Source organism: Astyanax mexicanus, chromosome 14 (genome assembly GCF_023375975.1).
Source record: "Astyanax mexicanus isolate ESR-SI-001 chromosome 14, AstMex3_surface, whole genome shotgun sequence".
In the NCBI taxonomy this organism is placed as follows: Eukaryota; Metazoa; Chordata; class Actinopteri; order Characiformes; family Acestrorhamphidae; genus Astyanax; species Astyanax mexicanus.
Window position 1 is genome coordinate 31820004 of NC_064421.1, and position 25223 is coordinate 31845226.

General features: G+C 37.7%; 2 protein-coding genes across 5 annotated transcripts in view; both read left to right on the forward strand.

Moving 5' to 3' along the window:
* The window catches only part of slc22a15 (solute carrier family 22 member 15), a 239121-nt gene that overhangs the window by 167448 nt on the left and 46450 nt on the right, over positions 1–25223 (forward strand). The gene's annotated exons all lie outside the window — the stretch shown is intronic.
* rgs7a (regulator of G protein signaling 7a) overlaps positions 1–25223 on the forward strand; it is a 97806-nt gene that overhangs the window by 44323 nt on the left and 28260 nt on the right. For all 4 annotated transcript variants that reach the window (XM_049463872.1, XM_049463871.1, XM_049463873.1 and 1 more), the window contains 2 exons: positions 17033–17129; positions 24380–24430. In XM_049463872.1, the coding sequence (XP_049319829.1) occupies positions 17033–17129; positions 24380–24430 (148 nt within the window). The remainder of the gene's footprint in view (positions 1–17032; positions 17130–24379; positions 24431–25223) is intronic.

Below are 25223 nucleotides of genomic sequence, written 5' to 3' on the forward strand. Positions count from 1 at the left end.
AATTATCTCCTTTTCGGTTAAGGAGAAGCGCTATATATAGTTTGGGGTTGACACCTGTATAATGGTAGATTTCTGTAAATATGTTGAGTCTGGCCACACTGCTCGGATTCAGACAGCAGGCTCTGCTAACTCAAACGGCAGCGGCAGCGCTGATGATCATGCGGCCGTCCTGCAGCACATTAAGTGTATGTATGTGTGTCAGAGAGCTGCAGGTGGGTGGTGAGATCCTCGTTCAGTGGAATCATATTCCACCAGAGCTGAGTCAGAGCACCCACTTAACTCCCACACATACACACACACACACAAAAACACACACAAAGACACAGACGGTGCTCTCGGAGAAGAGAGAGGGTAGGAGAGATGCTTGTATTTGTCCTTATTTCCCTTTAGTGTTTGGGATCTGGGCTGAGCGGTTGTGGTGCCCAGCAGGTTGCATAATGGTGCTTACAAGTGACAGATGACCAGTAACTCCCTGTTGCTTTGAGCCAGTGCTGTTGGCTTCTCGGAGTAGCAGTGTAGGCTGTGAAGAGGATAAAGCTTCCCTTAGTAGAGCCTTCTTTTCTTGGCCTCATTTGCTTGTGTTTTAGTTCCAAACTTATTCACGTTCTGCACGTTTTAAAGACCTCATGAACCTGGCTTGTAACACATTGATTTACACAGAATTTGTATATTAAAGGTTCACCACCAAGGGAAGGAGATTTAGGCACTTTCATACACTAGCAGTCCTCATCATTGAAAGGGAGAAAAGTGGCACCTTATGGTGGGAAATTACCATATTTTTCGCACTATCAAGGCGCACTATCAATGGACGTCTATTTTCTGTTCTATTTTCATACATAAAGCGCACTGGATTATAAGGCGCATTTTAAAAGACACTATAAAGAACTTCTAATTCAGCTGTTCTTGCCGCTGGGTGGTGATGGTGGTGGGTAGCTAACTAAGTTAAGTAAAGCTAAACTAAGTAAACAAAACTGTAATAAAAAAAATAGACTTTCTTTTAAAGCCAAACGAGCGCTGGATGTTAATCTATACAGATTTCTCTCCTGAAAAGTGCTTACATTTATTTACATTAAGCTTAGATTCCCGAATTTCTCCAGCACTAAGGCTGGAGCATTACCACTAGCGGTTAACCACGTAGCTTGTTTTAACACGGTAAACGCTCAGACTGCAGTCTGATATATATTTTCACCTCTGAACGGCAAAAGAGCTAATGCAGTTAGCAGCTAATGCTAATGCTGCTCCAGCAGTGCTAGCCAGGGTTAGATGCAGGCAACAGGCTGATGATACTAACCTCTTAATCTCTGAACTGGGAAATAGCGGTTAGCGGCTAATGCTACTCCAGCCCCGGTGCCGGAGAACTAAACTGAAACTCTTTTATAACGCTGCATTTCAGTGGAGTGGCTTTACTGCTTCTTTACTGCTCCATAACCTGACTGGTAAAATTCATACATAAATTGCACTGGATTAAAAGGAGCACTGACGATTTTTGGGAAAATTAAAGATTTTTTTCTTATAGTGCGAAAAATATGGTATTAAATGATACATTTTATGGACAAAGGTATTAGAGTAGAGTAGAGTAACTGTCTTTACTGTACAGGAAAGGTTTGGGTCATTGCTGTGTGGATTTGATTGCATTCTAAAACAAAAGACATTATTGAGGTCAGGATGTTAGATGATCATCACCTCACTCCACGCCACCTAATCCCCACTCAACTTCTTTATTCATACTCAACGCTTCCTTAAATAACTTGATGCAGCATTATTATTTCAGAGAACACAGTTCCACTGCTTCACAGCTCAATTATAGAATCTTCATACACATCTAGCCCACACCTGGCATTACATTACATAACATTTAGCGGACACTTTTATCCAAAGAGACTTAGATAGAGGACGTAGAAGTCCAAAGAAGTCCAAACATTTTTTAGCCGGGCCTAAAGGAGGTGAATAGGGGAAAATAGTGGGATAGAGGATAAATGGCCTGTTGCATTTGAAACGGTAAATTTGTCTAAGAGCTCAAATTTGGAGCATTAGCCTGTTATGATGCCAATAGGTTAATGTTTATCTGCTCAAAAGAGTCTTAATCTATTGGTAGTACTTTTGCCAATACAATAGCAATGAGTGAAGCAGCTTGAATGCTGTAGCTGTATGTATTCATTAGAAGGGGTGTCAACAAAAACGTTTGGGCATACAGTGCACATATTGTGGTACACAATATGCATCCATTTCTGATTGTTTATTGCCCATTACTACTGTGTGTGTGTCTCTGCGTGTATGTGTGAGTGGTGAGGAGGGTGGGTCACATGGTGTGTGTGGGTGATCTGCTTGTGTTTTCACTGGAGCACGCTGTTATTGGCTGATGATTAAATGATGTGTTGCGCTGAAATCAAAACACACATCTGTTTTAAGCACTGCCCCGGGTCACATTTAACATAGACTTCTCATTACCCCCCACCAGTGTGTGTGTGTGTGTACCAGCGTCTGCGCTCCTGTGTGTGTGTGCGTGTATATATGTGTGTGTGGATATGTGTGTATGAAGAGGCACATAAAGCACTTCAAAGCCTTGCTGCCTGCGCGGAGTGTATCGGCACCTTCAGCCATGTGGAAAACACTATCCATCTGTCATCCCTGTGTGTGACTGTGTGCACGAGTGTGTGTGTGAGAGAGAGAGAGAGAGTGTGTCTGTTTTCTGCGACCCTTTCCTTTCTCTCTCTGCATATCACATCTTTCATTTGGAGTACCAAACCATGTGCTCTGCTTCTCTGAATATGCGAACTGCGCTCCGTCTCTCATACTGAATATTCAATTATATGTTCTGCCAAATTGAATATTCAATTTTGCGTAATGGCATCATGAATATTCATGTGTGTACTCTGTCCCACTCAGTCCTGCAGGTGGAGAATTAAATGCAGATGTGTGTATGAATGGACAAGTGTAGGCGTATACTACTATCTGAAATCAGAAGGTGGGACAGTATGTAACATTTTAATTATAGAAATGTAGTGTCTCTATTGCTTAATTTCAATCACTTTCATTCCTGCATTTCAGATCTGCAGAACAAAAAAGTTGGCAAGGTTAAGTAAGCTTTTACCACTTTTTAAATGTACTATTCCTTCTCACAACATTTCATTTTGATCACATTTTATAATAAGTGTCTATAATGGAATGATTTTTAAAGTGGGACCAACATGCAATTAACCATTTTCTCCCCAATTTACACGGGCAAATAACTAACCCACTCATTCGGACTCCCCCTATCACTAGTGATACCCCAACAAGGAGGGTGAAGACTAGCACATGCCTCCTCCGATACATGTGAAGTCAGCCATCACCTCTTTTCAAACTGCTACTGATGCAGCTTTGCTGAGTAGCATCACAGCGCACTCGAAGGAAAGCCAATACATCAGCTCACAGGCGCCTTGTGCTGATCGGCATCACCCTTTGGAGTGATGTGGGGAGACAGCGCCATCTACCCACCCAGAGACAGCAAGACCAAATGTGCTCTCTCAGGACTTCAGCAGCTGATGGCCAGCTACATGAACAGCATTCGAACTGGTGATCTCCTGATCATAGTGGCAGAGCTTAGCTCACTGGACCACTCAGAGCCCTACTCTCAGCCTGTGATTTTTTTTTAAGAGGAGACTGAAAAGAGTGGAGAGAATTCTGAGCTCTTTGGGCTGGATTTCGGGCCGATTCTATTTGTGATAGGAAGCCAGTCGCCCCTCTCTGACAAGTGTAGTCAGGAAATAGAGGAGATGGAGTGGTGGAGGGATGGGAAGACTCGTCATGGACATGTCAGTGAGGTATAGATCATATTTTAAAGGATATCAGATTAAGATTCAGGCATGTTTCTCCTCCCAATTCATTTTGGCTCTAAGTAGGGCCAAGTCTGAGTTTGAGTTTTACTGAGTTTTACTAAGCATTATTATGCTATAGTGCACTAAAGTGTACTTGTAGCCACATTATTAATCAGTATATTTAAAGAGTGCTAAAATGGAACAACTTTTTTTTATTTTACTTTAAATGTATAAAAATAGTAGAAGTCTTACTTAAATTGAGCTAAGTGTAGTTAACTGTATTAAATTGAACTTTTTTAAATATACTTAAGTAACATTTTATTAAACTACTTTAGGTATGTAACCCCATATTTTAAATATGCTTACAGTACAATTATATGTATATTATAAGTATTCCAACTGTATCACTATTATACATTAGAAATTGTATATTAGAAATGTACTAAGAATTAAATATTATGTTAAATATATTTACATTACAGTACAAATATTCTTCTTGTTCCTGTCTTAGGTAAGTAGCACACTAGTATACTTTATTGGGTATAAAAATATATTTTAATATAAGGTACTACATTTTTTAGTAATTCAATTTGCTTTCTAAAAAGTTACATGATACATTGTACTTTAAATGAACTAATGTAACAGTTGTTTTTAACACTGTTTTTTCAAAAAGCATATTTTAGAAGTATATTGAATTACATTACAATACAAGTGTTTTTCAGAGCAGTCCTCTTACAAAGTATGATCAAAGTTTACTTTCAAACTGATGAAAAATTTCAAAATCATCAAATTTCAAATTTGATGAAAGCATAATATTAATGTACTTTAAATATATTTTAAGTAAGTAGATACATCTGTTTTATAAGTATATTTACAGCATACTTAGTCATTTCTCAATATTTTTTAAGAACAATTAAGTATATATTTTTTTCCACCAGGGTATTTATATTGATATTGCTTAAATGGAAGATGTTTAGTAAAAAGAAAACAAATGGCTCAGTTATTTGGAGATGGGTTGGATTCAGAGTGTGAGATGAGCAGCAGAATAAGGTATTTTGTGAACTATCGAGAACTATTTAAAGTTCATAGTGTTTATTTGAAGCGACATAAAATTATTAACCTTTACAGTGAACATATCACAATATCAGAGGGGGGAATCACAATATCACCAAAGATGCTCCTCGGCCAATCAGATCTCTGCATATTCTATAAAAACAGACAATGATGATGGAACCCGAATTTTCAGCTATACACAGACTGATCAACACCAGCACGTCTCCTGCACTGAGAGCAAATCTCTAATAAACAGCTGCAGCGTGAAATTAAATTAAGTTGGCCAGCCAGAGCATAAAATATCTTGGATGGATTCATACTTTCATCCATCATATAAAAGTCAAAGTAAATATAAGAAGCACACAGTTTTTGTACATCACTTACCAGTAGTTGCTGTGCATCTTGTGACTTGCTCTTGGGCCTAACCAGTCAGAACAGTCTGACCTGATGATGTTAACAGCAGTTAATAACAGTTTCAACTGTAAATGATTTAATGGACAGTGATGATAACAAGCTAACACTGACTGATGTTAGTTAACAGGATAACCGCTAACAGCACAACACAGACTGATAATGTTAGCTAACAGGATAACTGCTAACAGCACAACACAGACTAATAATGTTAGCTAATAGGCTAACCACTAACAGCACAACACAGACTAATAATGTTAGCTAATAGGCTAACCACTAACAGCATAACACATACTGATAATGTTAGCTAATAGGCTAACCACTAACAGCATAACACATACTGATAATGTTAGCTAACAGGATAATTGCTAACAGCACAACACAGACTAATAATTTTAGCTAATAGGCTAACCACTAACAGCATAACACATACTGATAATGTTAGCTAACAGGATAACTGCTAACAGCACAACACAGACTAATAATGTTAGCCAGCAGGATAAACACTAACAGTACAATACAGACTGATAATGTTAGCTAACAGGCTAATTGCAAACAGCACAACACAGACTAATAATGTTAGTTAACAAGATAAAAACTAACAGCACAACACAGACTGATAATGTTAGTTAACAGGATAATTGCTAACAGCACAACACACTCATAATGTTAGCTAACAGGATAACTGCTAACAGCACAACACAGACTAATAATGTTAGCTAAAAGGCTTACCACTAACAGCATAACACAGACTGATAATGTTAGCTAACAGAATAAACACTAACAGCACAACACACTGATAATGTTAGCTAACAGGATAACTGCTAACAGCACAACACACTGATAATGTTATCTAACAGGATAACCACTAACAGCACAACACACTGATAATGTTAGCTAACAGGATAACTGCTAACAGCACAACACAGACTAATAATGTTAGCCAGCAGGATAAGCACTAACAGTACAATACAGACTGATAATGCTACAGGCTAACCGCCAACAGCAAAACACACACTAATAATGTTAGGTAACAGGCTAACTGCTAACAGCACAATACAGACTGATAATGTTAACTAACAGGCTATCCTTTAACAGCACAACACAGACTGATAATGTTAGTTAACAGGATACTTGCTAACAGCACAACACACTGATAATGTTAGCTAACAGGCTAATTGCTAAAAGCATAACTTATGTTAGCTAACAGGTTAATCATTGACAGCACAACACAGACTGAGCTAACAGATTAATTACTAACAGCAAACTCAGACTGGTGATGTTAGCTAACAGGATAAACACTAACAGGACATTCAGACTGATCATTTTAGCTAACAGGCTAATTGCTAACAGTTAAACTCAGACTGATAATGTTAGCTAACAGGATAAAAACTAATAACACAGATGTGTTTCAGAAAAATGAGGTTTAAATCACACACAAATAGAAGATCAAGCTTCTAATCTGCACACAGTCGAGTGAACGATGTCCAGAGAGGTTTGAGGAACATCCTGCAGACTCCTTAGTCTGAACGTGCAATTGGGGTGGGCCTGTGTTTTTTTTTCCGCTGGATTTCAGAGAGCCATGTCAAATTCTGTGAGCGCCCCCATCCTGTGGCCATTTTAAATGCACATGAATAAATTAGCTATTTTGACCTGTATTAGCGAGACACAGGACAGAAATTTGGCACGTCAGACACGTTGTCCTATTTTTAAAATACTGTCCTCGTTTAAAATACTGTTTAAATATTTTAATACCGTTTAACCCTATAAATACATAAATTACTTTTCTGTTAATTGTATTTTACCCTTGAAGTTAAAATACATTTCTTCAGCTTTATTTTTTAATACAGTTTAATAAATGAGGATCAAATGTACATATGTTTGAATATATTCAAAAATATATTCTCAAGTGTGTGTGTTTGTGTATGTGTGAAAGTGAGAGAGTGAAGTGAGTGTACGGGGGGTCTCAGAGCGAGGCAGTCTACTGAAGGACACACACTTTTTAATGTGTTATGGTTATGTAAGCCCCGCTGTGTGGCTGCCGTGTATTTCTGTGCATGAACGTTCACAGGGAATTCTCTTCCTCTCTCTCTTTCTCTCTCTCTCTCTTGCTCTTTTTTAGTTTGAAGTCCAAAACTGCATCTCTCACTTTCTCTCTCTCTCTCTTTCTCTCTCTCTCTCTCTCTCTCTCTCTCATGCTCGCTCTTTTTCTCTGTTACCACGGCAACCAGCAGGATGACGACATAAATACATCATGTGAGCCTTGAGAAGACAGGCAGAGAGAGAGAGAGAGAGAGAGAGAGAGAGAGAGGCTGAAAAAAGAGAGAGGGGAGAGAGAGAGACGAAGAGAGAGAGTTTGAGAGAGACTAAGAGAGAAAGAGAGGGAGACAGAGACACAGAGAGGCTGAGAAAAAAAGTGAGAGACTGAAAGATAGAGAGACTGACAGAGAAAGAGAGAAAGAGATAGGGTGAGAGACTGAGAGAGAAAGAGAGAGAAAGAGGTTGAGAGAGACTGAGAGAGAGAGAGGGTGAGGGGTGAGGGTGAGCAGATTATAGCAAGGACACAGCGATGGCAGCAGCAGCAGAATTGTACTATAACCTTGTCTACGGGAGGCCAATAACTCTGTCTTTCAGCCTCCCTCCCTCAGAGCTGATAGTCATTAACACACACCGCCGTGTTTCATATCCGTAACAGCAGGCCTAGTAATCGGACGCAGTGCCAGGCAGAGGAGGGGCGCAGCGGCCGACAGATTGTGCAGGTTTCCATCAACGTAATGTTCTGGTAACCAAAAACGTTATCCAATTAATTTGCCTACACTTGACCTGGTTATTAGCAGCTTAACACTATGATATGGATCATAATGCAAAAAAGGCAATACATTATGTGTTGTATCATTAAATTCTTTTTTTACAAAAAGGACAGAAAATGAACTGAGAAAAAATAAACTTTTTGTGAAAGGTTGAATACTGAATATGATTTTAAATGATAATTTTTTCACTATTGAGTAAATTAAGTAGCATAGTATGTAGCCTAAATCAGTGTTTTTTAGGGATGTCCCAGTCACATTTCTAGCCTTCGATACTTAGTCCTAATTTGAAACTTTGGCAATGCAGTAAAAAAAGGAAAGGAAGAACACATCCGTTAAGTTATCCTTTAAGTTTTTATTAATTGTTCATTATTATTGAAACAGCATTATTAAAAGAGCCCATTTCTATCACAAAATAAACAAGTACTAAACAAGAGAGAGAGCACCCGGGAGCTTTCATCAACGTGACAGCGCGGGCATTCTCAGTCTGCAACAGACTTTATTTTGAACTCATGGAGTAACAGTTAACATAATGTTACATTAAATCAGTTCTGATCTGATTCTGATCTTTCCCACCCTAATCCAATCTTTTGAAAATTATGTGATTGGCCTTGATTTTCGATTACGTATTGTTAAGCATGTCGTCAAGAACATTGTTATCACAAAAATATATAGTAAAAAGTATTGTGATATTATTTTAGGGCCATTTCACCTACCCCTTATGTAAAGTATATTTGTTTTGCTATTTTGACCTGTATTAGCGAGACACAGGGCAGACATTTGGCACATTGGACACATCGTCCTATTTTTAAAATACTGTCCTCTTTAAAATACTGTTTAAATTGTTTCATACCGCTTAACCCTATAAATTACATAAATTACTTTTCTGTTAATTGTATTTTACCCTTGAAGTTAAAATACATTTCTTCAGCTTTATTTTTTTTAATACAGTTTAATAAATGAGGATCAAATGTACATATGTTTGAATATATTCAAAAATATATTCTCAAGTCCGTGTGTGTGTGTGTGGAAGTGAGAGAGTGAAGTGAGAGTACAGGGGGTCTCAATCTTTTGAAAATTATGTGATTGGCCTTGATTTTCGATTACGTATAGTTAAGCATGTCGTCAAGAACATTGTTATCACAAAAATATATAGTGAAAAGTATTGTGATATTATTTTAGGGCCATTTCGCCTACCCCTTATGTAAAGTATATTTTTTTATTCACTTTAAAGCGAAATTGAGAAATAGTGATTCTCAGCCATCATTCTGAATCTGTCCATCCACCTGAGTTCTCTCTGTTCCCAGTGAATCGATAACATGGGCTATTTTTCCAGTTCAAGCATGTGGTTTTCCTGAACCCATCATGAACCCGACGAACTTCAGATTAGCCCTGAATGTTGGCTGTCGATGCGGTGTGAAAGAGACACAGAGCCGAGGGGAAAAACAACACTAGGGGACAAACAACAAACACTCCACACATCTGTGTAGCTGAAGGGTGAAGCGTAGCGTTTGTGTGGAAAGTGAAGAGTCAGCTCTGCAGAGCCCGGGCCGATAATGCTAAACGAATGATCGATTTGGCCGTAATTATAAGTCGATTCCATGTCCGACAGCACCCGGTGTGGAGGCAGACCAGGCCTGTATCCAGAGAAGCTTTTTTGCCCTAGCCGCCGCCTCCTCCTCCTCCCATACCTCCACACTCCAATTTACTCTTGACCTGCTGCCATGATTTGCATGTATTCTCTTGGAGAGGCTGTTCAGGAACAGATTGGGTCCACGGTGACCAGGCACAGATCGATCTTTGTTTGGGGCTGTTTAACAGAAGTGAGATTTGGCTGTATGAAACCTTAGTATTACAGCCTTTCTTCACTGTTGATTACAACCTCTATTATCAGACCTGTTGCAACAAGGCAAGCAAACCAATTAACTGCCTATGGCCCCGAGCTGTCCTGGGGCCCAAAGACAACGACATTATGAGTTGAATGCAACAACAAACTGTATGAGCGCCCATTTAAATTCTGTGGTGGTTAATTTAGGAATAAAAATGTTAATAAAATAAAATGTTTTTTTGTAAACTGATGAAACACTGAAGTCAGAATAAGTTGAGCCCTCATTCATGTTTGGTGTTTAATGAGAAGGTGTTCTGTCTGCATGTGTTAACACTCACAGCCACTGTTTCAGAAAGTCAGAAAGTCTTTGTTCTGAAATCATTGTTCTGGTAGGTAATAGAACTGCATACAGACTGTTAGAGATCCATGTAGATAAATGGTTTTGGAGCTGATATCAATAGCTGATCAACTTTTAGCTTCATCAGACATTCACTGATACCGATTAGACTACATCAAAGGTTCTACATTTTCATTCATTTAAAGGGTCTTGTAAGCTGTAGTATGAATGAATGCCCTGTGAGCTGGTTTTTGTGAAAAAAAAGTCCTTCGGTGATCTGGTATAACACTGCTTTAGTCCGGTGAAGGAGTGTGGGGGAGAAACGATATCGCCTCTGATTGGCTAACAACACTGCAAGGCAGTTAGACAAACAACTGTTAGAAAGGTTTTAAAATAAAGACATTTTTACACTAATAACAATAATATTTGCAATGTCATATGTTACTTTACAATGTGGGTAATGCCCTGCTAAGTGCACTTTAACCACTGACCTAGTCTTAGAGTCTCTGTGAAACGGAAAATCCACGGGAGATCCTATGTAAACACACAGAGGTGAGTAGTCCAGGTCCAGAAAATAAAATCCAGAGGTTGGCTGAGCCACAGCAGAGCCGCCGGGGTGGATTTTTACTTTTAACTTGTGTAAACAGAACTGTTTTAAAAATACACTCATCAATCTCAATTGTACCTCTAAGCATGTAACACTGATATTGTGATATTTGCACAAATAAAATGCTAACATGCCACCCTAACTATAACGAGCTGTGGGAAACCCCACATTATTTCCAGTGTGAAAATGACCAAACATTGATAAAGTATGATTTTGCTTAGTTTCTCCATATAAATCCATACATTTTGGGCTCATTTGGGAGCACACTCATGTGGTTCCAGATCCTTTGTCTTTTGGTTCAAATGCACTGGAACTAAAGTTTCAAAATGAGGTATGTTAGTGGAAAAGAGCTAAGTAAGAAGCAGCAGACTTTTGTGTTCAGGATTTTTCTTGCAGGTTATACAGTTTCTGCTAACTCCAGCCCACCTGATTCAGCTAGTTAACTAGAAGACGGTTCAGGATTGAGAAAAACAGCTCTAGAAAGCACACCTAGTTTTCAGTTGTGGTACATAAATGAGATACAAATATGGTTTAAATGATCAGATTGTATCTAATCACAATTCCTGTGTCCTGATTGTGTCTCAACCTGGTTTATCATACAGGCACATGCAATCAGAACGTGATCTGATCAGTGAAACGAGCGTGTTGTTATTGTTCTCACTCTTTCTCTCAGTCTGGTGAGTGCAATAAGAGCTCCATTAGCACACTGCTAGAGAGAAGAATGCTGAGAGCTCTCACTGGCTTCAATTAGCACTAGCATGTTTAAACTTCAGCTCAGCAAGTGAGTTAGGAAAGCTGAGTGTTTGTGTGTTTAGGGCAGTTACTGCATCACTGCATGCTAAAAGTGATTTTATGTTTTAATCAGGAGAACTAATATTATTAAGTTGAGTGAACTTATCGGCCAGTACAAGTCAATAAAATGAGTTCAGAGAACTTCAACCTGAAAACTTAAAAAAAAAAAAATGTTTTGTTGATCCAATGAAAAAATGGATTTCAACCAACTTTTATGCGCTGTCTACAGTGTTGGTTCATACATCTTTCCCATAATGCTCCTGGCACCATATATTTGCATATTGCGTGTGGCCTCTCTTTTACTTACCGTCTTTGTGTTGTCTGTTGCCCAAAGCTACCTTATCCTAGACATGCTTTAGTGTAATATATGTGTTTATTGCCAGACCTCAGTGTTGTTAGCTGTATGTCTAATGTTTTTAGAAGCCGTTTGCATGACTAGCTGCTGCTTTTATACACAGGTGGACATGGAAGTGATTGGAGTTCAGGTATTTGTAACAGTGAAATTTGGCAGTGTAGTTTATATATGTCTATAGTTATTGTAATTTACTTATCTCAGAAGGCAGTTGAGTCTGGTTTGCTAATGACAGTCTGAGGGGTCACTATGGGTCAGAATCACCAGTTTGACCAGACATTAACTCGGCAGCATAAATGTCACCTAAATGTCAGGGAATCAATGACTAGCACAAAGCTGATATATAGAAATCCACTGAGAGTCTTAAGGATTGTTTGTCATTACCTCCCAACCCCCCGTATCTCTGTCTATCTATCATCTATTCTCTCTCTCTAGCATTTTTTTCTCTTTCTCTTTGTCTTTCCAGAGTCGTTTTTTAACTTATGTAGACAGATGGGGTTGTGGTCTTATTTTAGGTGATTTTGTGGGATTCAAACAATAAAAAAATAGTTGCATTTAGCCAAACAAAAGCATCAGTAAGGTCAAGTACTTATTTTGTTTGATCAGTTCTGCCACTCTAGCTCATCACAAAAGTACTGGATAGTGGACCTTTATTCCAGAGAACAGTCCCACTGCTCCAAAGCTCAATGCTGGGGGTGTTTATTATCCTTCTAGCCTCTACCTTCAACCGGTGTTAGGCATGGTGTTAATTGGTTCATGTTTGTCTGCTCCGGAGTTTCCTGTTCTATTGGCAATATTTTGTTACAAGGATTAGATTAAACAAGATGTGCGCATAAGCAGTGGGTGCAGCTTAAAATAAAATAGCTAAAATTCCATGCAGCTTGATTAGGGCGTATCTGCTAGTAGTGTGTCTTTGCTATCGTAATGACAGGAAAAGTACACTTTAAACGTTAAAAGTACATTTTAACAGTGCAGAGCTTCTGCTCTTCTCAGCAGAGGAAGCTGACCTGCTTGTTGATGCTGTGAAGGTGTGCAAGCAGGCAATTTATGGGAACAGCAATGTTTCTGTAATTTTATTCTGTATTCTGTTTATTGTTGATGTAAAAGTTGGGTTTGTGCGTATGTCCACATGTCCAGCATGTCCACATGTGTGTGTATCGAGTGGGGGTGTAAGCATACTGAGCGCATCGCACACCTACAAAGCTAAGATAGATATGGACATCTGAGTGTTAACTGTTGTCAGGGTTCAAATCAGTCAATTATGCACCCACATTTTCTATTTCCAAGATAGCAATACTTTAGAAATTTACCTGAACACACATCTCTTACAAACCACCATAAGCGTAGATATATTCCTAATAGGGGTGTGCTGTATTGTATTGTATGCAATAATATCGATCACCCTGAAATATCGTGCCATATTACCCACCCCTAATTATCGCATCAGGGTACTACGTTTTTGCTGTTTTCAGCAAAAGACAAAATCACACTGTTCTCCTTTCCCATTATATACAGCTCTGAAAAATTATTAAGAGACCAATTCAGTTTCTGAATCAGTTTCTCTGATTTTGCTATTTATGGGTTTATGTTTGATTTAAATGAACATTGTTGTTTTATTCAATAAACTATAAACAACATTTCTCCCAAATTCCAAAAAAAAAATTGGAATTTATTTGTAGAAAATGAGAAATGGTTGAAATAGTAAAAGATACAGAACTTTCAGATCTCAAATAATGCAAAGAAAACATTTATAAAGTTTTAACAGTTCAGAAATCAATATTTGGTGGAATAACCCTGTTTTTTTATCACAGTTTTCATGCATCTTGCCATGTTCACCTCCACCAGTCTTACACACTGCTTTTGGATAACTTTATGCCACTCCTGCTGCAAACAATCAAGCAGTTCAGCTTGGTTTGATGGCTTGTGATCATCCATCTTCCTCTTGATTATATTCCGGAGGTTTTCAATTTGATAAAATCAAAGAAACTCATCATAAGTGGTCTCTTATTTTTCCAAAGCTGTATCTACTAGAGACAGATTATATCTCTCCAGTATCATTCATTTTACTTCAGTATTGGATATATGAAGATATTTTACATATTTAGTGCATTATTAGTATCATGGAATTCTGGATCATTGATTATGTTACAAATTTGATCATTTTTTTGTATTTTGTAATATCTCAGTTAGGGGTGTGCCATATCATATCTATATGCAATAATACAATAATAATAATAATAATAATAATAATAATAATACAATTTAATTATACAATTTTCATTTTATTGCAATAGTGTATTCTAGAAATATATTTTTAAATTCCGTGTAGTAATGAGCATCACGATGTGTTTTGCACAGGGTAAAATATAGGGCACATTGTATATGTCAGGAAGGTACATTAGATACTTTCTGTTCTTCTGCTCTTTCCTTTGTTGTCTATAATCCCTCCTAAACAACAGCGGTGAAAAATTCATATTGCAGTGTGCTGCAGTGCACTATGAATACGAGCCCATCGTTAGCTGTGTCTCTGACAGCTCAGCTCTATAAAGATCTGCACAGAACTGTGTGAAGTAGTAATTGTAGTGCAGGCATTGCTTTCTTGTCAGTCACATGACCTCATTATATACCACTCTGAGGGAGTTTAAATGACGTGAGTCTTCAGATTAGTTTTATTGGATTCATTTTATTCGATTTGAATTCACAGGGATAGTTTGCATTAATCAGCATTTCTGTAATGTACCAGTAAACCAGCGATATGTTCTCCTTCTTTTCTCTCAGTCTCTCCAGCTGGTGGTTTTCTAGGTCAGAGGTTGTCAACCGTTTCCACCTGACAGCCCACTGGTTTATAACAGCCCACAATAAAACAGAACTTTACTTATTTTTGTCAAGTTGTTTTAATCTTTTAATTTCTTTTTAAACCTTTTAACTTGTTTTAATTGTCTGAATCAGGTGCCCACAGCTGCATGGACTCAAACTGAGGTGTCAGAAGTATTAAAATTTATTACTTAGGTAGAGGTATAGATACTAGGATTTTTAAAAAAGTGTTAACTCAAGCTTTTTACTTGAGTAAAAAGTGTAAAATTATTGTTTTCACATCTCCGTAAAGTATAAAAGTAAAAGTAATGTAAAACTAAAAAAATGCCATTAAGAACAAAAGCCTAGGCCACGCCACAGGGTCCTATAGTGCACTAACCCCCCCTCCTACCTCCCCAAAACACATTTTTCTAAAAGCCATAATGACTATAATGTTATATTAGAATGATAATGTTGTTAAATTAGGGATGCACTAGGCTGCCTGTTTCAGCTGTATATATGCCCATTGAAAATAAATGTATTTTAGTAGAACGTAAATATATTAAAGAAGATTAGTTGGACTAAGTCTGGAGTCTCTGCACAGATCATCTTTATACTAGACTACATACGTCTGCTATGTTCTTGCAGGAGTGTGACGGCGTGATGTGTGCAGTTGTGATGAATCGTATAAACCAATATGGAGTCGGAATGGTACATGTTTATATATCAGATTCACTCTATCTAGATGGAGAGATTTATCTGGATATGGGTTTTATTAAAAAAAAAGATGAGAAGCTGGAATAAAAAAAACAGAGAGTAAAGAGGCTATTTTTTAAATGTAAGGAGTAAAAAGTTCAAATAATTGTGTGAAAATGTAACAAGTACAAGTAAAAAGGATTACTCCAGTAAAGTATAGATACCCAACATTTCCGCTTAACTAAGTATATGTACTTCATTACTTGAAACCTCCACAAACTAATGATGTTTAATTTGTATTTTATTTGAGTTACAGCTGCAAAGCGTTTCTGGTTTTGTGTTTTTATAAATATTTATGCAGTGTATACCGTTTTAACATGACAGAGCTTTTATAATTTTACCTTTTATAATTTTCTAATTTAAAAAGGCCCAAGTCCCAAGCAGGCCAACCACTAAGTGCTTTATTGTAGAGGTCTGCACTCCCGTGGGAGTCCCTTGAGACTCATGGGACCCGTCAGAATATCTTATGGTACGGGACAGAAATTAATTGTTATTGGCGGGAGCCGGAGGTTAATCAATCCGGGCGATGCAGGAGTGGGACCACACACACACATATAGGAAAATCCCGCAAATTAATAAATAGTCTACAAAATTATAATAATCACGCAATGATTTTCATGAGTATCAAACAGTATGAAAACAACTAATCCATAAGTAAGATTGAATAAATAAATAAATAAATAATAATTTCATTTAACTGATTTTTTCTTTTAATTCCTGAATCAATCCCTTCATCCAGTGTACAGGTCTCAATCAACCTCTACTACAAGATTCTTGATCTGGCTGCAATCAGTGCTTAAATCTTGGTCAATGCATTCAACAACTCTAAGAAATGTAATTAAAAAAAACGTACTTTTAGAGTATAACAAAAGCACAACTGACACTCAAGGAAAGCTGCAAAGAAAAAAAACGAAGCAGTTACGAGCAGTTAATAAAAAATGCTTTGACAAAAAAAACCTTCAAGATATGACTGATAAATATTAGAGTAAAGTAACGAGACTAAAACCTGCGGGAGCGGACAGGAGCGCGTTTAAAAAAGAAGTCCTGCACAGATCTCTGCTTCACTTCCCACCGGTTGCCCACAGGTTGAGAACCCCTGTACTAGATGACTGTATCGTGCTCCAAACAGCCTCTGTGTGTGTGTGTGTGTGTGTGTGTGTGTGTGTGTGTGACCTCTAAAAGCACACTCACTCTTTCAGTGTCTCGCTCACTTTAATTACATCTGTGATGACACTGTTCTGCACTTTTGGCAGTCTTGTAGAATTTGCCAAACATGCAATTTGCTTTTGCTTTTCAGAGCTGATAATTCAGGTGGGTGGGATCGTTGGAAGAGATGTTTGGGCGTTCAGAAGTTCTTTGATGTTTGGAACGTCAGCAAGTGGCAGTTTCCTGAGCCTCAGGAGCAAACAGCACAGCAGATTGTGCTCTGAATAAAGGGAATGAGTGTGAAAGTGATGCTCATGTTTCTGTTCTGTTCTTTCTCTCTATTTTTGTCTCAGATGGAGGACCTGATAGCCCGGATGCAGGACGAGAAAAATGGTATCCCTATTCGGACGGTGAAGAGTTTCCTCTCAAAGATTCCCAGTGTTTTCTCTGGTAAGATGTAGTGTTATTAAAAAGCCTATATCATTTTTATTATTTCATTAATCAATAAAAAAATAGGGGAATGCCTGGTGATATGACCTTAAATTAGAATTACAATTAATTTGAACATTTTACCTAAATTACTGTAAATTAAGGATTATATTAATGAATAATATACACAATATTTTTCTTTGGTACCACCTGCTCAGTTTTTTCTGTGTTTGGGTTCTCTACCATATTACTTCCATGTCACAGATTGGATGACCACGCTACAAAAAACAAAATCTTAGCAAGTTAAATGATTTAATTTTAAGGCAGTAAAACTTATTTTTTTCTCTGATAAGACTTTTTCTCTTACTAAGCATTGTAAGTGTGAGATTGGTTTTTACTTATTTTAGGAATGATGATCTCTTCGAATTTTCACCTTGTTTTAAGTCATTTGAAAGCACAAAAAGTCACCAGTCAAGTATTCTAATTCTTGTGTACAAATTTAAGCCACAAAATAAGGATTTTTTGCTTGATTTAAGTCTTACTTGAATCACTAATTTTAAGACTTTGTGATTTCTTATTTTAAGAAATCTTTCTAAGAAAATTTTGCTCAGCCAATTGACAGATTTTTTTTGCTTAATTTAAGCATTTACATCTCAGTTTACATCAGTTTCTATCTAATTTTTGCCAGTGGATTTTTTTGCAGTGCACAAACACAGTAGTATGTTTTTGAGGAGACAGTATGTAAACATAGACGGGTAGAGGGTTTGGTATTAATAAATGAATTAGGAAAAAAAGAAAAAATCTGAAAGAATGTTAAAATCAGTATGATACATATAATTCCACATTTGTTTTGATCACGTTTTTATTAATTATATTTATAAATATTCCTATTGTATTCAGTTTTGGGGGGTAAAAGTACAGATATCTGAGAGTTGTTGTAGTAAAGATGTAATTTTATGTTTTCCAGTGCTAGGTAAAAGGCACTAAAGGTCTATTAAGAAAACACTGATGTTGTTTTGCCACTTTTGAATCTGCTGTGTAACAAATAGCGAAAAATGATGAAGACCAATATTCCACGACGTAATCCATATTCTCGCATTATGCCAAGCAATGCTTAAGTGCGGAAAATCGAACGTAAATGCAGCATTAGAAGTCAAGAGACGGTGAAAGATGGAGTGTGACTAAGAGAAGGAGGGAGAGAGAGATAGAGATGTAGGGCGGAAGAGAGGGAGAGATGGATGGAGAGATTCTGAGATTCCAAGAAAGAAGAAAGTGGCCATTCTCTCGCCATCAGATCGCTCATTTTAATAGAATTAAATTTTCCCTTTCTTTACTCTCTTCCTCTCCCTCTCTATTTCTTTCCATCCCTGGCTTAATGAGAGCTCTTTGGCCTTGTCAAGAAATGATTGGTTAGGTTCAGATTAGATTTTGAAATGGAGCATTTGATTGGTCGATGAGAGTGAAGGCCTGCATCTATCAAACATGTCTGAGCAAGATTGCTGATCTAGCATCCACTCCACTCTTCTATGTAATCACATTTCTGCTGAAAACCAATCAGCGCTCCCACACTCAGCATCCATAGACTCTCCGAGCTTCACAACTTGACTTTATATACGTCCACATCCCAGCTCACATTTAAATTGTGTGAGTGTTTGTCTTATTATCTTTCCAGCCGTATTGCTGGAGACTCTGTCCCCTTTAGCTCATTAAAATCTGCCCCCAGAGCAGCCAGACCGAGAAGAGCTTATTTCATAATGTCCACTTGATGGGAAGAAGGTGCAGATTCAGCTTTTAGCGCAATAAAACTCTACTTCACATTCAGAAGCCCTGGAGCACTGCCAGATGGCATGAGTCTGGAAGTGTGTCAGAAAAACAGAAAGATGGGTGAACTGAAAAAGAAAACTTTCTCAATGTGTTTAGTGACGGGCCAATCCACATATTTCAGCCATGATCCAGTTTCTATGCACAACTGCCAAAACTGAAATACAGTGTCTACATTGTAGATACAGGCATGAAAACAATTAAGGGACACATATGGAATTACATAGTACACAGTTTTAAAAAAGTGTTTGTCCTCCACAATCTCCTGATCTAAACCTGATTAACTGAGATGGTGATTTGGGATGATCTGGAGCTTCACAGCGTGAAGGAAAAGCAGCAGCTATTGTTCAGCACCTCCAGGAACACCTTCAAGATGCTTTGAAAAATATTCTAGGTGACTCCCCTCATGAAGACACTTAGATTAAAATACCAAGAGTGTGCAGATCTGTCCTCAAAGCTAAATATGGCACTTTTTTCTTCCCTGATGACACAAACATATTCCAAGATGACAATGCCAGGATTCATGGATTTGTTCACCACAGAGTCCAGACCTTATCCTCATTGAGAATCTTTGGGATGTGCTGGAGAAGGCTTTGTGCAGCGGTCAGACTCTACCATCATCAATGCTGCTGCAAGATCTTGAATCAAGAAATATGTGACTTTTTTTTTTGGCCAGGCAGTGTATAATCTCTCGTGCAATAAACTTGCATTTCTATTTTGCAGAGACTTTTGACATAATTTGGTAATGGTAATGGCCTGGTAATTTAGTCAGATTTCACTATGAATGCCCACATAAAAAATATTTGTAAAGTATTTATAGGTTTTTGGCTCCTGAAGTGAAATTTACACAAATTAAGTAGTTGTGGTTAAGATAGAAAAATATGTAATACAAGTGATGGATAGATTTGCGTGTGTGTGTGTGTCTGTGTGTGTGTGTGTGTGTTGGGGGGTGGGTGGTTTAAATCAGTGGAGATTACGTTGCTCTGTGCTTTAATGATTCATCATTAATCCATCTGATAGCTTTTCTGTAGCTTCACTTAGTTATAAATCTCTACATCCCCCAAGCCAGTAATCCCTTTAGAGAGATAGACAGATATAGAGATAGAGGGAGAGATATAGACATGGAGTGAGAGAGAGAGAGAGATATAAGCAGTCAATTTAAGACAGGGGACTGATAAATGGACGCACGAAAGGAGAAAGAAATGTGTTGAGGTGTCCTGAAATGTCCACAAATCCAATTTCATCACGTATCTCTCTCTCTGTTTTAAAGATAGAGCCATTAAAAAGGCGAGGTCAGACCTAAAGTCCCTCTGTTCCATATGCGTCCTGACTGAGGAGGAGAATTTACTACCTCTGGTGTGGGTTCTGCCTCTGGTGCTGCTCTCAGCTGGTCTGTTCTGTATGCAGATGTGTACTGACCCACACTGACTACATACATGTCTTTATTAGTAGGACAGTATACTAGCTGACATTTAGTGGTCTAGATCCTCAGGGTGGAAAGTGTTTGAGATCACACAGAGACCTAATTCTTCTCAACGACCACTGGCTGGCGGTTCTGAGTTGTTTTCAGCTGTGAATGTCTTCAAATCTGGGGCATCACAGATGTTCTGGGACTAGTGTGGTATTCAAAAACAAAACAAAAAGTTCTTTCTGTCTGTAAAAATAAAAAAAGTAAAAGAGATGGAGCTGCAAAGGAGCGACAATCTGCAGGTTTAAGTTAATTTTTTATCCTCTACTCACATAAACTAAACTACCATACTTTTCAGACTATAAAGTGCATTTAAAATCCTTTAATTTTCCAAAAAATTGTTAGTGCATTTTATAATCTGGTGCGTCTTGTGTATGAATTTTACGAGTCAGGTTGTAAGGAGCAGTAAAGCCACTCCACGAAAGTGCAGTGTTATACAGGAGTTTCAGTTTAGCCCGAGGCACTAAGACTGGAGCAGTATTAGTATTAGCCACTAACCATGCTAAGCGCTAGCTCTTTCGCCAATTAAGAGGTGAATATATTGGATTGTAGCCTGCTGTTAACCCCGGCTAGCAGCATTAGCATTACCAGCTAGCTGTGCTAAGCACTAGCTCTTTTGCCGTTTAGAGGTGAGTATTATCAGACTGTAGCCTGCTGCTAATGCTGGCTAGCACTGCTGAAGCGGCATTAGCATTACCTGGTAACCGTGCTAAGTGCTTGCTCTTTCAGAGTCGTTCAGAGGAGAGTATATCAGACTGTAGTCTGCACGTTTACCATATTAAAACAAGCTCGGGGGGCGAACCGCTAGCTAATTATGCCCTGCCTTACCGAAAACACTTAGGGTTCCCCTCAGTGTAGCGCTGTTGGGCAGCATTTACCTGCTAATTTATCCGCTCATGCTAACGCTGCTGCTTTAGTGGAAATCTGGAAATCTAAGCTTACTGTAAATAAACAGTTTTTTTTTTATAGAAAAATCTGTGTATATTAACATTCAGCGCTCATTTGACTTGAAATGTATGACTAAAATAGCACTGCTTAAAAAGATATTCATGATTAGAATATTACCGTCATGAATATATTGTGCTTTATTGGTTTGTCTGCTGAGATAATAAGATTTTAAATGCTCAGTAAATGTTTTTAATATTTCTATAGCAGTATAAGCTTTTCGTTTTTTATCTAAACTGCTTTTAACACTATATTAGCTGCTATTTTTACTTTTTTACTTTTAATAAATGTCAAACAAATAATGCTTATCATTCTTGTCATTGTGGTATTATTACTATTATTGTAAGGTAAATTATTCAAATTTACTTGCACTTAAATATCAAGTTAGCTACTCTGGGAACCCATTTCTGTGCGCAACTATATAAAGCATTACAAAGCTTATTATATTAAAATGTATAACTTTCTATTATATACTTTGCATAATACTGTATTCATACACAGATCGAACACAGAAGGCCACAACATTAAAACCAGCTGAGTATATTGTTGCTGTCCAATGAAAAACATGTTTCTACAAAAAGGCAACTTTACAGGAGAGAAATAAAACTTTCTTAATTTTTTAAATAAAAGTCAGTGTAAGAAGAGTTTATTTTAGTCAATTCTGGAGAACTTCTATTGGTTCATAATACATTTCATGACACTGTAAGGGACAGGTTGTGTTTTCAAATTTCTGTATGTAGTAAACAAAAAATCGGCAACAAAGTTTTTTGCAGTTTTTTAAAATAGCTACGCTTATGCTTTTTTTTCAGAATAAATAGAAACAGTGTCAAACAGCTATTAAATAGTGGGATTCTTTATGGATCTTTACAGATAGTTTACTTTAAAAGTACTAAGTAGTCACAATGAAAAATAAATCCTGTAAAGAAGAAAAAGATGCATCAAGATGCTTTATCTGGATTTGTTTAAAAAACATTGGAATAAATGGACAAAGTATATATTAGAAATAAGACCAGATGACTTGTTAGAAATATACATAGAAGGAAACACTTGAGTGGTAATTTAAGCTAATGATGTAACTCTGATTGGTTTAAGGACTGAATATTTTTTTTTATGTATAAATGTATTATTTATATTCATTTTTCTTTTTCGATTGCTGCTCTGGACTTTTTGATATGCAAATGTATTCCCTGGATGTATATAGTTTTGTTATGGATGCTCAATAATTTTAGGCAATGTTAAAACTCTTAATAAGTAACTCTGTATGTTTTTCTGTAATGCCTTTCTAAACAGAAAAAAAAAAAAAGATGCTTTATCAATAATCAGTTTATAATCACATTGCAGACTCATCAATCATATCGAATCAAATCGAATCAAATGTAAGGTGCTGTAAGAGATTCCCAATCCCTACAACCTATCTTTTCTAATTTTGTAATAAACAGACACAAAAATAATCCAGCATTACTTAAACTTTTTTTTATCAAAAAATCTTAATGCTACTGTGATTTTAATTCACAGTCATTTTCCATTTGTGATTCATTTTCATATTCATTTACAAAATGACCTAGACCAGAGGCGTCTAACTGAAGTGCCTGTGGAGTTCGGCAAGGTGTAACACTTAACTCCTAAAGGTCTCGACTATTAGCTAATGATTAGAAGCAGGTGTTTTAGAACAGGAGTAAACACAATCCGGAGAGCTGCCTGCTTTAATATTTCCTCTGCTCAAACACACCTGAATCATCTCAGCAGGTTTTTATGAAGCCCTTCATGAGCTGAGCAAAGAAAACATGATAATGTGTCATGAGTGGCGCCCCCAGTGCTCTGCAGTCCCCTGTAATGGAAGTTAAACACAGTAATCTACTAAGCACTTACACACATTCTGCATTTCTGCTTCTAAATCTGCTCTTGTCCTGTAGTATAGTGATTTCTTAATGCTTTTGCCACACATACATTTGATAAAACGAAAGCTGTAAAGAATGTAATGTAAGGAATATTCCTGTTACGAATATTTAGGGATGAAAGGGCGGATGTTATTGCAGGTAATAATATTTAATAAAACAAACAAGTGTAAGAAGTGAGCACATGGGAAAGACAGTAAAACAGGCTGGGGGAATCACAGAAACAGGCAGAGAAGCAGGAGAGGAACAGGAAGGACAAAGAGAAGAAGAAAACAAGACAGATAAGGGGTAAAGTGGACTAATTCCAAAGAAGCACGCACACGCAGAATTGAATATTAAGACTCTTTTCATACACACTGTACCTTCAGGTAGTTCTCTAGGCGCCGCCATCTTGTAATTAAAAAGTCACGATAATTTGACTGATGAGCACCAACCAATAGGTAGGATAGAGAAACAGATTGCAAAATAAATTCTGTGGAAATGGATGATACCTATTTGTTTGTTTGTATAAATAGTGTTTTGGAGCCTCATTTTAAATGTCAGGGCTCTCAGAATTCTACCAATGAAGTTTGAAGCTACTGGACAAAAGTTACAAAAAGCAAAAAGCTTGTGATAATGTTTTACTACATCCCAAGTCCATTTAACACCAGATTTCTCCTTTAAAGGCATTGCTTAAGGTTCCAACAGTGGCCAATTGTCCCATCCCTTCTGCTGCTAGCCCCCCATCACAAGTGATGCCACAACACATGCATCCTCCGACACAGGTTAGGTTAGCCTCTGCCTCTTTTTGAACTGCTGAGTAGCCAAGTAGCATCACAGCGTGTTTGGAGGAAAGCGCAGCGACTCAGTTCTGATACATCAGCTCACAGACGCCTTGTGCTGATCGACATCACCCTTGGAGTGAGGGGAGGGGAAAGAGCACCATCTACCCTCCCAGAGGGAGCAAGGCCAATTGTGCTCTCTTGGGTCTCTGGCAATCTGCATGACTGGGATTCGAACCAGCAATCTCCCAATCATAGTACCAGCGCTTTAGACCGCTGGACCAAAATGTTTTGACGAAATGAGCCCTGTTTTCAAAATCATGCATAAGCAATCGTAAAAAAAAATTATAAAAAAAAATGTAAACCTCTCTGTTTTTCCAGGTTCGGACATCGTGCAGTGGTTGGTGAAGAACCTGAACATAGAGGATCAAGGTGAGCCCTGAATACCTGTCGCCCTTTAACACTGTACGCCTGGTCATGATGAACAAAGTCTCTCAGTCAGTCAGTTAGCACAGCAGGAAGCGCTCCAACCTCAGAACGCCCTCATTCGTAAGTTTCACATTGGCGCCAAGGTGCTAGCGTCAGCATCTCAAGTTTCTCCGTTTATTGAATCAAAGGAAGACAGAGGGCAATTTTGGTTATTTGGGGGAAGTTGGCTGTTGTAGAGAGAGCAGCTAATGTTACTCTCAGCGGTAAAGTTACTGCTGTAGTGCAGATCAGTGATCCTGACTGCTGGTGCTAAAGAACCAAATCTCATGAAGCATCACTTCTCTGGCCACAATTCATGGCTCATTCTGTTCCAGCTTTCTTAATAAACTCATCGTAACCATTTGATTTACAGTGTAAAATCCTAAGATAGCGAGGGGGCGGGGTAAAAAAAAACGACCACAGGTGAGAACCCTGATGACGGGGCTGGAAGGGGCGGAGACAAGACAATTACAAAACAGAGCCATGTGCTTAAAGAGCCAATGGGAAAGACATCAAAGCAGGACAAAAAAAGAAAAAAAAAAGACAGACAAGGACGTTATATAATTTATATTACTTTATATTATATTCAATTACCAGCCACAGAATTTGTTACCTGTTGGGGCATTTAGAGTCCAGGTACAATCTGATAAATAAATGAAATGCTTTGGAATACATTTAAATTCAATGTATTTGTGTATATTTTTTGCTGTCTTAATAAAATGTGCTATATACTCAGTTTTAGCTTTGGTTTAAGCAC